Raw genomic sequence first — 17,315 nt, forward strand, 5'->3', positions numbered from 1 at the left:
GAGAGATTTCCTCTCTCCTACCACAGCTGACTCTTGGCCATCCCAGACCTCTGCTGCTTAGACAGGCTGCCCTTTAGGCTCTTTCTGGTCAGCATAGTGCCTCCCATTCTGCCACATGCTCATAGGCCTGGTCCACATGGAGCCCCTGTAGTGGTGACCCCTTCCACCATCCACAAGATGAAGGGGAAGAGCTGTCTTTATGGACCCTGGTTCCATTTATTCAGGACCATGGGGCAAAGACTGTTAGGAGGCTGATGGCACAGAGGTTTCCTTCTGATCAGAGGTCTGTAGAGGCTTTCTGAGGAAAATTAGGCTGAGAAGAGGCCTGGGCTGGCAAAGGTCAAACCCAGGTACCCTGGATTCCTCTCTACTTCTCCTACCTTCAGGGCCCTTGTACAGGTGACTGCTCTACAGCCAAAAGGGAAACCTGATGGAAACCTACAGTGCTGCCCTTTCCTCCTCAAACTCAAAAGGACCTCCAAAACACCGAGGAGGGAGAGGATGTCCTGACAGGGAGGACAGGGTACTGACACAACCAGGCTGCCACTGTCCTCTTGGTCCTCTTCCCATTCCCAGAAGTGCTGGCATAGGCAGCACCACTGAAGGCCAAGGGTGGGCTTGCTGGTCCCAGTTCTGCAAACCTCATATCCTGGGCCTATATGGCTGAGCACACCACACTGCATCCTTGCTCTCAGCTGGGACAGTGGGAAGGGAGAAGAGGGCCTCTGCCTGCGGATAACTGGGCCTCCAGTCTCCTACAATTACCTACAGGAAGCACTTCAGCCCAGATGACCTCTAGACCCTAGCAAAACCCAAAGGCCAATCATAGTGTGGTTCCCCCACCATCAAAGAGGGGCTCCCAGGCTGGGGATATAGCTCAGCTGGTAGAGTACTTGCCTTGCATGCACAAGGCCTTGGGGTTCAATCCCCAGCACCACATACACACACACACACACACACACACACACACAAAAGTAGAATGGGGGCTTCCCAGGAAAAGCCTGGGGGATCCACTTCCTGGGAGAGGTCTGGAGGACACCCAGTGGCTGTTTCCTCATGCAGTGCCCATGCCAAAGCGATGCCCTCTGGAAGGCCAAGATTCCTCCAGAGGCATTTCCTCTCCCACCAGAGACCTCTCTGGGAATGTGCTGCTAAAGGGGAAAAAAGAAAGGAAGGAGAAAAAAAAAGTCAGCTGGAGGCTGACCTGAAGCCTCTGGGAAACTCAGGAAATGAGGGAGATGGTGACATTCTACTGTGGAGAGTCTGGTATGCTCCATAAGCTGACCTCCTGGGCTGTCCTTTGCTCATCCAGAGAAGCACCACGTCCACTGGAGAGCAGCGGGAGGTGTCAGAGAGCATGCTTGGATTCTGGGGTTTGACATTTGGTTTTATCTTCCAGCTCCACCACTGTTTTGCTGCCACCTTAGGCAAGCAACTGAATCCTCTTTCATTAAATGGGACTAACAGGATCTACACATGTGAGGAGTTTAATTCAGACATGCACGTGTGAGCACCTAGCCCAGAGCCCAGCACAGAGGAGGCAACCTAGGAGTAGCAGTGGCACTCCAAGACAGGCGATGACAAAGGGGTGATTTGCTGGAGGCTCTAAGATTAAGCGAGGCAGAAAAAGAGAGAAGCGGGTGAAAGCAAAGGAAGTGGCTGGAGAAGCACAAGGCTGGAAGCTAAGTGACTACCAGCGACTGGGAGTGGGAACAGCAAGGGCAGCCCTACTCTTATACTACTCTAAGGGCCATAACCCTTCTATTGTTGTCCCCATTTTGCAGGTAAGAAAAATACAGGTGCAAGGAAGTTCACATAAGCTCCCACAATTCTAACCCTGGGAGCCTGGCTCCTGAGCCTGCACTGTAGCCCACAGCATATCCTGCCTCCTGGGAGAGTTCCCTGGGCAAGTGGCAGGAACCGGCATCCTCAGGAAGTCTCATGGCCAGAAGCCCAGAGAAGAAAGGGAGGGGATAGAGAGAACAAAATCCACACAAATTTCCTAAGGTAGGTGACGGGAAGGCTACCGTCTAAATGTAAGCCCTAGAGACTTGGCTAGCTCTGCCAATGATAGGATTGTGGGTGACACTTTCTAGTATATATTTGGCTGGACTGTGCACTAGTTGACACTGACAAATCCCTCTAGAACCTCCTTCCTCCTTGAACTTCTCATGGGACATCTTGATCCTTCTTCATTCTCCTCTCACTCTTCATTCTGCTCACCTGGTTTGTCCCCCACCTGTCCATCCGTCTCATGCCTGCCTGTTCCCCTGTTCTTCCTGGGTGTGGATAATGGTAGCTCCATCCTGGGTCCTTTTCAGGAAATAGCAGCACATGATAAATGGTACCTCTCTTAATTTCTACAACAACCTTAGGAGGAAGGATCTGTTAATCACATTTTTCAGAAAAGGAAACAGGCCCAGAAGTCAAGGACAATGCCATGCTGCTCTTAGCAGAATAAGAATCATAACACCAGGCCAATGCTGAAGCCTGATGTGACAGCTCACAAATGAAGATTTTTCAGCTGAATGCCTCAAGGGTTCAGATTCAGATACCCCACTACCTTTTTTTATTGGGCATTTTCACTGGAAAGTTACAAGTACTTCAAATTTGAAGAGTCAAATAATGTCACCAGCTAAGAATACAGATGCTGGGGCCAGAAAGCATGGATTTGGAGTCCCATCTCCAAATGGGCTGTTGTGAACATAAAATGAGGTAATCCATGTAAAAAGCCTAGAATAGTTCTTGACATTTAATAAATGCTCAATAAACCCCAAACAGAACTCATTGTCTTTCACAAAAACCCACTCCACTGTCCATGTTTCCATCCTGATAAATAAATGATCTTACTGTCTGCTTGTCAGGCAAGCAAGACCCAGGGTCATACCACACTCATACCTCCTTTTCCATGTCAACCAGTCTAAGTCCAATCAACCTCATTAAGGTTTACCTCTTAAATCACTCCCAAATCCTTCCCTGCTATCTCTACCCTGGTTCAGATCCATGGTGGGTTTTAGTCCTCCTAATCTATCTTCCCTGCTACACTGCATCAGCAAGGTTTCATTATCTGGGTGTTCCTCCAGAGCCTAGCTGGTATACTACAGATGCTCAATAAATGCAGTGACTGCTTATACATTTGCTAGAAATAGCCAAGAAGAAATACATGAATGCTCATGTCAATGGAAAAGTAGTGGAGTTTTTGTTGTATTATTTTCCAAGTGGACATATGTTCGGATGTGTAATAAAGTAGATATATGACTCACGACAACTACATTTGGGCTTCCTCTCTTGAATCCCAGATAAGTACAACCAGCACCACAGAACACATATTCCAGCAGATTCCTCTAGGTCCCTGAATAGAAGCTGTTCAGGAATGTAGAGACATACTTTCTTTCCACTCAGAAGACAGGACAAGTGCTGGGATTTTTTTTAAAAAAAGAAAGAAAGAAAGAAAAAAGAAAAAAAATCAGGACAGCTTCAGTTAGAGGAACCGTGTGCAAATCTGCATGGGAGGCATGGCTAGTAACAGGGCTGGGTCCTCTTAGATATAGGGAAGAGGGCTATCAGCACACAGGCCTCTCCAGGGAATAGCCTTTCCACAGGTTCTGCCAATCTCCCCCTCCTTAACTCCTCTCAGTACAACTGACCCCGCAGCTCCTTCTCTCCCTCCTGCCTTCTGAGCCCAGAATGTCTTTGAGCACCCCATATTAGAATACTTCCCACTACAGTAACCTGAATCTTGTGAAGATTAGTGAGAAATGCTCAAAGAGAACAAGAGTAAGCAATAATGGGAAAGAGCCAGTGAGAGCCAGTGAGTGGGCAAGGAAATGACTCATCAATCATCATCAATCATATTTAACTGAGTATCCACATGGGGCCAATTCCAGGCAGTCTCTGGCTGGCCCTGGCCTACGCCCAAGAAGCCATCAGAATCTCTAAGCTAGACAGACTTATATTTGGCCCAGCCAGAACACTCTACCAACCTGTGCTCAGAGGCCCAAACAAATGTCAGGGATGACAGGGTACTGATTTCTGTGGAATAAATGTAAAGCGGAATGAGTGATAAGGGAGTATTTTACTCTGAGACACAGCTGGTTTGCTACAGGAGCAATCAGGAATAAGAAGCTGGACCAGGGTGGGCCCAATCCAACACAAGGAGGACATAGTCATTTTGAGACTGTCGTAGGATAATGTGAAGCAGATACAAATTCTTCTAGCAGACTGAACTGCTCAGTAACTCCCAGAGAGCCTCAGTGACTTGCCCAAGCATCTCATGAGGGGTCCAAGACCAGGGCCAATTCCTTTCTCTATGAAGCCTACTCTGACCATCCTGTATAAAATAGCAGCCAGCCACCCTGGGACTCTCTATCTCACTGATCCTCTCCAGTTTTCTCCACTGCATTCATAATCTCATGTATCATATATGTCCTCATGCATTTATGTTCTGACTCCCCAAATTAGGTAAGCTCTATGGGGCAGGGACTTAGTCTGCCCTGCTCTCTGCTATATCCACTGAACTTAGTACAGTGCTTAGTCCCTGGGAAGATCCCAATAGATGCTCATAAGGAAGAGAAACTGGCACAGGAACAGCAATCAGTATCTCAAACTTGGCAGCCAGTTACCTGAATGCCAAGGCTCTGGGACTCCAGGTGAGGTAAGGTAATGTTCTTGTAGTCATCTCCTGTCTCTTGGATCAGGTGGAGGTCCTGGCGCAGGTACTTCTGTAGGTGTTTCTCTGTGGCAGGGTATACCACTGTTGTCTTCACGTCTGCAATGACACAGCACAGTCTGTGACTAGAAAGCAAAGCCCATTCAATTCATGGGCTGAGCCACTCTCTGAACCTGGAAAACACAAAGCTTTCACTGATGGGTTCTTGAGCCCTTACCATTAAACTATCCCTGGCCACCCCCTCTCCATCTTCCAGGTACAGGAACTAATGGTATCTTAACTCTTTTCATGGGCAAATTTCTAGGTATTTGGCTTTCTGGACTCAAAGCTGAAAATGTGATTTAAAGCTCAGTAGCCCCCATAAGGAGGCACAGCACAGCACAGTGGTTCATAGTGTGGACTCTGGAATCAGACTGTCTAAGCTCCTTATCCACACCAAGTGGGACCACGGCCCCAGGTGGGAACTGGGTCCGGTTACTTAACCTGTGTGTGCAGCTAATTTTCCATCTGCCAAATGAGGATAGTAACAGCTCCTATGTCATAACACTGGAAAGATCAAGTGAGTTAATAACCTGTAAAGCCCTTAGAACAACGTCTGGCACGAAGCAGACACTACACAAGTGCTGCCTACATCTAACCCAGGGTTTATCGACTTGGCACCACCAACAGCTTGGCCTTGAGGAGTTTTTCGGTGGGAGCTGTCCCGTGCATTGCAGCATGTTTATTAGCAGCAACCCTGGTCTCTCCCTGGATGCTAGCAGCACCTCCCCCAACTGCGACACCAAAGTCCCCAGACAGTGTCAAATGGGGGGCAAAACTGTCCCTAGCGGAGAGGAGCAGTTTTAATGAGGAAACCCTATAGCTTTCCTGCAAGTACCCTAGACTAGTGTTCTGGCCCAACACCACCTGGTTGTGATTAAGTCCTTTCCCTTATTTTGAAAAACATTTGGCATGACCACTGTCATTACTCTAACTTTTATATATAGTGCTTCAACACAGGTCTGGGGTGGGGGGTAAAATGTGTTTCAAAATAGGCTGGGACGTTTCTCAAAAGACCCATGTACCCCTGACTCCCCTCCCTGGGATCCAGATATGTTCTTTCAAAGAAGTCACTCCAGGGAATTCTACTCACCTCCATAGCACAAGACCCAGCTAAAGACCATGAGCCTATACTTTTTGTATTTGGTCTGAGGATATGGTTGGTTTTAATCCTGCTTCCGCTGGTGAGAAAGAAAAGGTGGCAGGGATTCCAAGACTCATCTTGTGTCACGCTGGAGATGTGGCAGAGGCAGGACTAAAACCAAGGTCATCTTATCCTAAAGTCAGTGCTTTTTGGGGGGGTCTGTGTGTGTTTCTGGGGATTGAACCTAGGAGTGTTCTACCATTGAGATGTATCCCCAGAACTTTTATTTTGAAACAGTCTTGCTAAATTGTTGAGGCTGGACTCAAACTTGTGATCTTCCTACTCAGTTTCCCAAATCACTGGGATTACAGGCGTATGCCACCGTGCCCAGCTAACTCAGTGCTTTCTTGATACAGAGGCCTGCCTAACAGCTCAGTATGTTTTCAAAGCCAGCAGGGATGTACAAGTGTGACACACCCAGCACATGACTTCTGGCAAGTACTAAATGTCCTCACCATTAGCTCTGGGGGCAAGCAAGGCAGCATGTGGGAATGAAGCCAGAATTAGACAAGCAGTCAGCAGAGATGGGTAAATCAAGTCAGGTTGGATCAAGGAGGCCAGTTTTGAGTTGGAGACTACCCCTTGAAGAACTGAAATGTTAATTCCTTCAGAGCCCTTCCTCCACCCTTATCAAGAATTTGCCCCTGCTCCAACCAGGGGCCAAGATAACCGGTCCCAGGAATTGCCCCTCCCTACAGGGAGCTATAAGGTTATTAATGTGTGCTGGGCTGCACCATCCTGCCCCCCCCCTTTCCCACCCTTAGGCCTAGTCACATAGGCAGGAAGGAGAGAGATAAGGGGAAGAGAGCAGAACAAAGGAAGCCTAGGACTTGTAAAAGGGCAGAACACCTCGGGATACCGGGACACCAGCTATGGCCCCATTCTCCCTCCCAGGAGAAGTTCTTGCCTCGGTGTGCTTCTCTAATGTTCATATGTCAACATATGAGGGAGCAGAACTCATCACCAGTAACCAGTGGTATCAGGAAGACTGGGGGTCTGGAGCAGAGTGGCCATATGACTCTCCCTTACTGAGTGACACGTGGCCTCTTACATAGTCTCAGTTTCCTCACCTGTGACGTTGTTAGCATTAAACAAAACATGTCATCTGGATCATGGGAGGAGACACTAAGTAAACATCACCCAGACTCCTGGGAATCATGGATCTGACCCTAAGAGGGAAGCACAATAGCTTTCTCAACCCTCTGACAGCAGCAAAACACTTTCTCACTTTTCACTCTTCATTGCTCTCTAACAACCCAATATTATAGGCTCATGGTCAGAGGTCAAGCACCCAAGATCCCAAGAGGCTCTGCACTTACTGTGTTACCATGGATAAGTGGCCCACCCTCTCTGTTGCTTCACTCTCCTCACCTCCTACCTAAGGGTAAAAACAGTACCTTCTGGGGCTGGGGTTGTGGTTCAGTGTTAAAAGCAATTGCCCAGCATGTATGAGGCACTGGGTTGGATTCTCAGCACAGCATATAAATAAATGACTAAAATAAAGCCCACCAACAACTAAAAATACATATTAAAAAATTAAAAACACCATCACCAACAAAAAACAGTTCCTCCTTACAAGGTTTATGTGAGAATTAAATAAATTAGTAGGTGGAAACCATTTTGTAAGTGCCTTCCAACACTGTAAAGCACTCTACAAACACCACCTTTATTCTCGTTTTTGTTGTGCCTTCAGTCGCCTAGGTTGGGTGGTGAAGAAACAAGGGGTAACAGAACAGAACTCCCTCGGAGTGGGGGAAGAGACGTCTGGGAACAAAGGCAGGGCTGAAACTGGAGAACAGCCTAACTGGCAAGGGACACAGGGCCCTGGGCTCATAGCCTGGGGCTCTCTGGCTGTTCCAGGGGCCTGGGAACAAGCCGTGGTCTGCCCAGGCTTGTCAAGGATCTGCCCCAGCCACCCAGGGCGCAGGGAAAACAGAAATCTCACGGTGCCAGCCCCCTTCTGCCCAGATCTGAGGGAGCAGGAAGAAAATCCAGAGCCTCAGTGACTCAAATGCTCAGTCCCTGCCCATCTTCCTTCCCTGAGGAGCTCCTGAGTTGCAGGTGGACCCCCATGGTGATCCCACGGGCAGCATTCTCAGAGCCCTGCTAGACCCTCACTTCTCAGTGCCCAGCTGCCCTCAGACCACCACAGGGACACCCCTGCTTGCTGGCATCAGTGCTGGGGCAGCTCCCTGCCAAGGTCCTCCACTAGCTCCATCTTGGTCTTCAAGGCTCCCGTCCTTTCATTTATCCACTCTCCTCCTTGCTGCCTCTGTTGTAGCCATACTCCTTGCTGCCTCTGTTGTGCACTGTCCTGCCACCTAGCAGTGGGCACAAGCCCTCTCTGCGCCTTGAGCAATCACTCCACTTCCAGACAAACCCTCCCCTCAGGCTCCCTGGCCTCACCCTGCAGGCAGCCCTGGCTGACACCACCCTCCAGCCCCACAGCCCTCCATCTCCATCACTGCCCTGCTTTTTCTTCCCTTATCACTGCCTGACAGTACCATAAAGTTGTACTGTCTGACTCCACCATGGAGAATGTCACTTGCAGGAAGAAAGGATTTGGTTTTTTTCTTTTTACCATTTATCCCCAGCACCTGGAATAGCAGCTGGCATGGAATAAACACTCGGCAAATACCTACTAGAAAAATGAATAAATGACTCTGGTCTTTTCATATTTTAAACTCAAGAAAAGCATCTGTGTCCCAAATGGAATAAAAGTTCTTTGACAAAAATCAATATATTTCCCCACGCTAAGTTTCACACTGGCAGCCCCCAAAGGAACTCTGGTTTACTGACCTAAAAGTCAATCAGGATTCGGACCTGCAGCTGAATTTCAGGAGGAGTTTGGTCAAAAATCAACACATGATAAACCAACAAACCATTGATTAAAAATGTGTTGGGGAACGGTATACACATACACACTCTCAAAAACACCTCCCACAGATCACTTATTAATTACAAGGGGAAAACAATACCACCTCCCCTGAGTGAAGGGAACCAACATCACTCCTAATGCTCAGTCTGAATCTAATCACAAGGAAATATCAACAACCCCATTCCTGGGGCATTCTACAAAACAGTGGCTTGTAACTCTTCAGGAATGTCAAAGTTTGCGGGGCGTGGTGGTCTGCACCTACAGTCCAGGCACTTGGGAGGCTGAGGTGGGAGACTCACATGAGCATAGGAGTTTAAGGACAGCCTGACCAACACAGGGAGGCTCAGGCACCAAGGAAACAAAAATATGGAAGTTAGGAAAGACAAAGAAAGGCTGAAGAACTCCTCCAGATTAAGAGACTAAGCAGGCATGACTAAAGGGATTAGATCAGATCCCAGGTGGGGGAGGGGAGTCCTGCCTTAAAGATGGCATGGAAACAAGCGGCACAATGTAATAATGCACTCTACACTGCATAATAGTTTTGGATGAATCTGAAAGTGACAATTTCCTGAAATTGATGTTTACCTTTTCTATGCCTGTATCTATAATAAAGAAATTATTGTAAGTAGAGAGAGGAAAAAGTAAATGTGGCAAAACGTTAAGGAATTTGTTATACTATTCTTACAACATTTCTATAGGACTGAATTCCTCCCTCCCCCCCCCCAAATAAAAAGCAAAAGCAAAAAAAAGGTGTTACTACCTACCCTTCAGATCCTTAGCTCAACTGCTAACAGATGTGCTAGGTACTATTCTAAGCTCAATATGTACATTAACTTATTCCTCACTCCCAAAGTGACTGGGTATTATGAAGATCCCATTTATGTGAGGAAACAGGAGCCTGGAGTGGCCCCTGAGGTCCCACAGCAGTATAGCAGTGGCCCGACTCTCTGCATGAGCAGAAGAGGCCTGCTGACCTACCTGGGTTCTCTTTCTGCCAAATGCCTTCTAGCAAGTTGACTGGAGGGTGCCATCTGCTCAGGATGAGCAATAGCTGGCAACTCCACTGCCCAAAACCTTTCCCCTGTGGCTTGAGAAGTATCAAGGAATTTCCCAACACCACCCTCCTGCTGGCATCCTTGAAAAAAAAGATCAGAACAATTTTAAGTTCCTCCAAAACCCATCAGTTGAAAATGTTCTCATTATATTAAGAGAAATTCCCTACACTCCTTACAAAGCCCCATCATGCTTTTTAAAATTCATTCATTCATATTTTTAACTCAAGTTACATTTGCACAGAGGTTACAAATAAAAGCTCCTTCCTGCTTCCAATCTTCAACTCAGAGGCACCACATTCAACTCTTCCACCATTTCTTTGGTTATGTACTTCCATAGTTTTAATATTATTTTTATGTTTTTCCTCCTAGACTTTTCAGTTTCACTATTCCTATATTTATTGATCACCATAATGGAAGACAAGAGTTTCTCTCTTTTTTACTGGCTCTCTACAAAGAACAACATACTATCATTCCTTTTCCTTTTTTTTTTTTTTTTTTGTGGTGCTGGGGATCGAATCCAGGGCCTTGTGCGTGTGACTCAAGCACTCTACCAACTGAGCTATATCCTCAGCCCATACTTTTCCTTTTAGCATAATTCTGGTATATGGAACTAGTAATTACTTTCTTACTTGCTTAGTTTCCTATGAACTTATCACTAATTCACCCGAAATAACATTTTCCTGTTTATGTGAATCTCCTGACTTGTTAAAACTCATCAGGCACATGAGCAATGAATGTGTCTGCCGAGTCTCTACCCCAGGTGCTACCATCCATGGGGTTCCCTTCCCCTTTCTCTTTAACTGGACACGCTGTTTTCTTGAAAGATGATCTTCCTCTTTCATAATTATTTCCTCATTTTGCCAAAGCAGTGGTTTTCAAACTTCCAGCTGGCATTATTATTAAAATTTAATTCTTGGAATTTTCATTAGAAAAACCATACAAATATTTTCAATTCTCTGAAATAATTTATCAACCAGATCAACAGGAAAAATTCCAGGTTTTGCCGCAGCAAAGTGTCCATCAACTGATGAATGGATAAAGAAAATGTGGTATATGAAACACAATGAAATACTATTCAGCCATAAAAAAGGATAAGATCCCGTCATGTGTGACAACATGGATGGAACTGGAGCACACTGAAACACAAAATAACCAGACACAGAAAGACAAATACTGTCTTGCTCCTATGTGGAAGCTGAGAGTAGAATGGTGGTTACCAGAGGCTGGGGAAAGTGAGGGTGGGGAATGGGGAAAGAGGTTGGTCACAGGTACAAGTTACAATTAGGAGAAAGAAGTTGTGGTGTTCTGCTGCAAAGGAGAGTGACTATGGGTAACAATAATGAACTATATAATTCAAAATGCTATAAGAAAGGACTTTGAATGTTTTTCCCATAAAGAAATAACAAATATTTGAGAAGGACAATTATGCCTCAGCTGATTTGAACATTATATAATATATACATCACGTGGTATCACGTACGTATGTATAAGTTTCATATATATTTTAAAAAATAAAATAAAACCTAAAAATAGTTTCACCATGACATAAAACTGAAATAATATTGCCTCTGCAATTTGCTATGTGATTGTAGATATGCAACACTAATACTTTTAGCATTGTTTGAATATCTTGCTTGGTAAAGAACTACAGTCAGTAACATACAATGGTTTGACTTGCGATTTGTTTGGCTCTATAGTGGTGTGAAAACAATGTATGCATTAAGCAGAAACTGTATTTTGAATTTTGTTCTTTTCCCAGGCTAATGATATGCAGTATAATACTCCTGAGATTCCAGGCAGTAGCGGAGAGCCATAGCTCCCAGTCAACCATGCAATCATGAGGGTAAAACTCCATAGTGTATTGTGTGGATATGCTCTGAGGTTTGGTAGGTTAGGGGTAATAAATGCATTTTGGACAACAATATTTTCAATTTACAAGAGGTCTGGTATAACCCCATCATAAATGGAGAAGCATGTTTATATGCATGTATATGCTTTACTTAGTATTAAAGCATACCTGCTTTGAAAAATCCATGTATCAGCTTGCATATATTATATTAAAACTAAAAATAAACACAAATGTTTTTAAGGCTGAATTTTCTATCAGTGAAGATAAAAGAGAAATTATATTTTGAAGATAGAGTCTCCCAGATAAGAGGATTAAAATATCTCTTGTAACCAATGGTAACAGTACAGATTATCAAACTTGTAGATTGCAAATCTAAAATTTCTATTTGTTATATGTAAAAGTTGGGCATCTTGATCAACATGTAAAATGTAAATAAAGAACATTTATCAGCCAAAAAAACTCACAAGAATTTCAGCATGCAGCAGAACCACCTGATTTGGGAGGTCTGGGGTGGAGCCAAAGAATCTGCGTGCCTAACAAGTTCCCAGGTGGTGCTGATGCTGCTGGTCCCAGGACCACACATCAAGAACCACTGCACCAAAGCATAAGCTGCTTCCAGATCAACAGTGCAAGGGAGATAAATTTTGAAACTTGGAACATCTCAACATATCTTTATTCCATTGTCAGATTTAATTAAGTGTTTGAAGAATTCTAGGATGAAAAGCAATGACCTACAAAAACTTAACACTACTATTGAGAAGTCTCAAGTCATTCTCATTTCTAGTCCTTTGCATGTGACTTGTTTTCTTCTCTGCCCTGATCTTGTTGATGGGTCTTGAGGTGGGTATATTTTTATCCACTTGCTAGGTAAATGCTGGGTTCTTTTGGGGGGAAGTGTGGGCTCACTTTCCTTGAGGGGGAACTCTTTCATTGTTTTGTTTTTTGTACTGGGGATTATAAGCCAGGAGTGCTTTACCACTGAGTCACATCCCCAGCCTTTTTATTTTTTTTTATTTTAATACAGGGTCTCACTAAATTGCTGAAGGCCTTGCTAACTTGCTGAGGCTGACTTGCCATCCTCCTGATCCAGCTTCCAGAGCCGCTGGGATTACAGTCATGAGCCATTATTGCACCTGGCTGAGGGGGAGCGCTTTCAATATTGAAAATCAAGGGTTGGGGATGTAGCTCGGTAGTAGAGAGCTTGCCTAGCACATGCAAGGCCTTGGGTTCTATCCCCAGTGCCAATGAAATAAATAAATAAAGTTTAAAAAACTGAAAATCATCTTAAATCCTGAGAAACTATCTTCAATTATTTCTTTGATAATTTTCCCCCCATTTTCTGTTTTTCCTTCCTAGAAGACCCATTTGGATAGTATCTTCTTGGATTTGTCATTCAAGAAGTTTACTTTTTCTCTCCCATTTTCCATCTGTTTGTCTTTTTACTTACTTTTTTTTTAAATTTATTTTTTAGTTTTCGGTGGACACAACATCTTTATTTTATTTTTATGTGGTGCTGAAGATCGAACCCAGCTCCCCGCACATGCCTGGCGAGCACATTACCGCTTGAGCCACATCCCCAGCCCCTGTCTTTTTACTTACTTTTAAGAAAATTTTCTTCAACTTCATCTTCTACTCTTCTTGAAAATTTTTTTCATTTCCACTATATTTTTAGTTTCTTTAAAAAGAAATCTTTAGGTGCAGTGGCACATGCCTGGAATCCCAGCAGCTCAGGAGGCTAAGACAGGAGGATCGCGAGTTCAAAGCCAGCCTCAGCAAAAGCCAGGCACTAAACAACTCAGTGAGACCCTGTCTCTAAAGAAAAACCCTTAATAATCCTAGAGACTTGGGAGGCTGACACAGGAGGCTCACAAGTTGAAAGCCAGCGTTAGCAACATAGCAAGGGCCTAAGCAACTTGATGAGACTATGTCCCAAAATAAGGAATAAAAAGGGCTGGGAATGTGGCTCTGGGTTCAATCCCTGGTAACAAAAAAAGATTTAAAAAAACCCTTATTGGTAGAATTTTATCCTTATGCATTTTATATTTTTTCCCTTGAGATTAACAATAGCCTTTGAATTGCCCAGGACTTGAATTTACATCCTCCTGTCTTTAGCTTCCTTTAAGAGTAGAGCATTCCAAAGCTTACAGGCATCTCTGTGGATATAAGTGTAGTCACATGGAGCTTTGTGTTAGGATGGGCAGGCTATACCTTTGCATTATGGAACCCCAAAAGTTTAGGTCTCCTCTTGGCTTGGTCACATTGTTCTTACACAGTTCTTCCATACAGGGCGGTATAAGCCTGGCTGGTCTGGTCATGAGGAAGCACAGCAGCTGGGGATGTGAGTCACATCAACATTGAATGTGTCAACTAACTCCACTGATCCTGTTACATCTCAGGGCAATGACCCCAAACACCTCCAGCTGCACGGAGGATCTTCTCCAGATCCTGTTTTAAGCTCTTCAGACATTTGCCCTCTAATCTCCTGTTGGGGAAGGAAGGAGTGGGACCCAGATCCATGAAAGGAAAAGAATACAGAAGGGACTGCTGCTCAGGGTTCCCCCTGCAATTTATTAAGTCTGTTTCCCCTCCTCTCTCTGCTTCCTAGATTTGAAATTTTTATTGTCTCCTCTCATTTCCTCTTCATATTTATGGGTTCATTTTTCTCAAGGACATTCCTTTAATGTCATTGTTAGAGAGGACCTTAAAGGAAGCAGGTGAGCATTTAAACACCTCCTTGGAAGTAGAAATTCTTGTGCCTATCTTTCTGTCTCTCTTCCAATGCTTTTTTTTTTTGGGGGGGGGGGGAGGTGGGTGCTTGGGATCAAAACATGGGGCACTCTACCACTGAGCTATATCCCCAGCCCTTTTTAATTTTTGAGACAAGGTCTCACTATATTAGCTAGCTAGACTGGCCTTGGCCTTAAATTTATAATCCTCCTACCTCAGTATCCTGAGTAGCTGGAATTGTAGGTATGTACCACTGTGCCCAGAACAATGCTTTATTTATCTTCTGAGCTGTTTATTGCCACTTGGCACATACATATGCCTATTCTTTAATGCCCATCTCCTCCAACTGAACACAAAACTTATTGAGAGCAGCAACTTTGCTGTGTTTGTATATGCACTTGTACAGTGCCTAAAGCAGCACCTGGCCCAGATCAGGTTCCCAGGATAAAGTGTGAAGAAGAGAGTGTACTTTATGATGCTATTTTAATTTTTTTTTAAATATTTGTTTTTTAGTTTTAGATGGACACAATATCTTTATTTACATTTATGTGGTGCTGAGGATCGAACCCAGCGCCTCGTGCATGCTAGACAAGCACTCTATCACTGAGCCACGACCCCAGCCCTGATGCTATTTTTAAGAACACATTTTTATCTTTGTGTGTGGTGGCAACTGTATACACATAAGCACATGCTGATAAAAGTCTGAAAAAATGTACTATGAGATGTTAAAGGAGACCATCTCGGAGCAGTGGAGTTATATACAATTATAATTTAAAAAATTATTTTCTGGGTATTTTTTAAGTTTTTAAAAACAAATGTAGCTCACTTTACTTGCAGCCATGTTTTCCAGTATTCCAAAAGCAGTCCCACCAGATGGGAGAAATGTAGATAGCTCTTATTTCTGAGAGGCACATAAACAGCTATCAGCAAAGCCAAAGGGATAGTGAAGTGCCAGAGGTTCTGGGTCTGCAGACTAGGGGCAGGTCAGAGTGTACAGAGAGGACAACTTGTCTTGCTGCCACGCTTTCTTGGGAAGTGCAAGGCAGGAGAGCTCCACTCACTGGACTCTGACGGGCTACCTGAGGTATACTTGCTGGGGTAAACTTCAGCCAGATGCTACTGGAGACCAAGTCCTGGGGTGAGCACAGGGGGACTGGAGTGGATCCTATTCCTGGACACCTACTCAAGCAAGGAACAATGCCTTTTGACCTATGTGTGTCACACTATCCCCATTCCTCCACCCGATGTATGTCCCATGTATGATGCATAAGATCACGGGGAGGAAGACCCTGGATGGGGAGGTTTCAGAAGTGGGGCCTGGTGGTGGTTTTTACAGCCCTTGTGGGGCTTGGGCAGCAGCTCTTTATTCACAGGAATTTTCTAGCAGTGGGAATGGTCCTATTGATGCATCCCAGCTGAACAGAGAAGGAACACATGTAACTCAGATGAGACAGCTGGTGAGGCCCTGGCTAGGACAGCTAGATTGTTTGTCAATACCCTGAGGATCTCCTGAAAGGACTTCTCCAATAAATAAAGCTACCCTTCATCCCTGAGATGGACACGAAAGTCCAGCCACTCTCAGAGGTGGGAGGCAGAGTTATCTAGAGGAAAGTTAAGAGCAGCTGCCTCTTTACTCCCTGCCAAAGCCAGCTTAGCCAAAGCCCCAGGAAAATGCTGCAGCACATGAAACATGAAAATGCAAACCACAGACAGTCTGCTCTCCTTCCCATACACATGTTCAAACAAGACTGCCTTCCAGCCATAGCTGATGACTTCTACAGGATGAGGTCATTCCTATGGGTCCATCTGTGGCTTTTGCTCTCCCTTCATGACGATGTGCCAGTTTCCAGTTATCTGACCCATATGTGCAGACAGGGAAGAAGCAACAGCAAAGCATGATGAGTGTGAAGCCCACTCCCCACTGCACCTCCACAAGAGCCAGGCAGAGCCAGTCAGGGGATGGAATGAGTAATCCAGTCTAGATCTGCAAAGGAGTACTAGAGAAGATCTGCAGGGAGAGGCTGGTGAACGGGTCTCCCAAATCTGCACTTTCTGTCCTCTTCTGTGGATCTCCCCTGGCTGGACAACACCCTCCTGAGCCTGACAGCCCAGGGTGAAGGACTAAAGGAAACTGGCTGCTGGGGAGCCATCCTCTAGCAGCAGGCTTGGGTGGTGTGCTTACTGTCCCAACTTCAGGGATGCTGGAAGTATTCAGGAGGCCTGAAGAGACCTCCACATCTAGGAGAAACATGGCTGAAGGGTGTTTAGATCCTACCAGAAGCTTCACCCATTCCACAGTAGAGCTCCAACTGCTAATAACCTATCTCTGAGAAAGCACAGAGGTGTTGCCTGAGATAGAAGAGAGGCAGACGCTGACTTTAGCAAGACCCTGGAGCTGACAGCCTCCCTGTGCAAGTCCTTAGCACCTTCTTTCCCTCTCCTAAGATTTCTCAGATTCAGAAGGGATTGGAGGGAGGCGAGTGACAGGACCTGATGGTAAAACCCCAGGATCTCATTGCCCCCAAGCAAATCTGGTACCTCTGAATGCAGTCCTAAATGTAGTAGGCTTTTTAAGGATGGCAAGTGTTACTGTAGGGTAGTGGTAGGGCTTCTGACACTTTGCAAAGGTCCATTTGAATAGAAGAATTGACACTGATCTGTCATGAGGTGGTAGTCATGAATGGTAGTCCTGGCCTTCAAGCTGCAAACTCCCATACTTCCCCACACGTAGGAAGAAACTATTTTGGGTTCAGCAGTCCAGACGACAACAAGAACTGCTAGAGTGAATGCTCCAAAACATGGGCCCTCTCTTGACTTCTTCCTAAAGGTATTTGCTTAGTTTATTATGAGAGGAGTATGGGTGCCAGGTTTCAACACAGCATCCCTGGACACTGCCAGATGATGTGTGTGGTGGAAAAGGGAAGGCCATAGGCTCAGAACTATGAAATTCTAGG

At 45.2% G+C, this 17,315-nt stretch overlaps 1 protein-coding gene across 1 annotated transcript in view; it reads right to left on the minus strand.

Annotated features, from left to right (window-relative positions):
- Nucleotides 1-17,315, minus strand: part of Dcps (decapping enzyme, scavenger) — a 37,763-nt gene that overhangs the window by 7,832 nt on the left and 12,616 nt on the right. The window contains exon 3 of the mRNA XM_046432719.2: nucleotides 4,623-4,768. Coding sequence (XP_046288675.1) covers nucleotides 4,623-4,768 — 146 coding nt within the window. The remainder of the gene's footprint in view (nucleotides 1-4,622; nucleotides 4,769-17,315) is intronic.

This window comes from Marmota monax, unplaced genomic scaffold (assembly GCF_021218885.2).
Source record: "Marmota monax isolate L192 unplaced genomic scaffold, Marmota_monax_Labrador192_F-V1.1 WCK01_AAM20220418_F8-fsc00062, whole genome shotgun sequence".
NCBI classification, from domain to species: Eukaryota; Metazoa; Chordata; class Mammalia; order Rodentia; family Sciuridae; genus Marmota; species Marmota monax.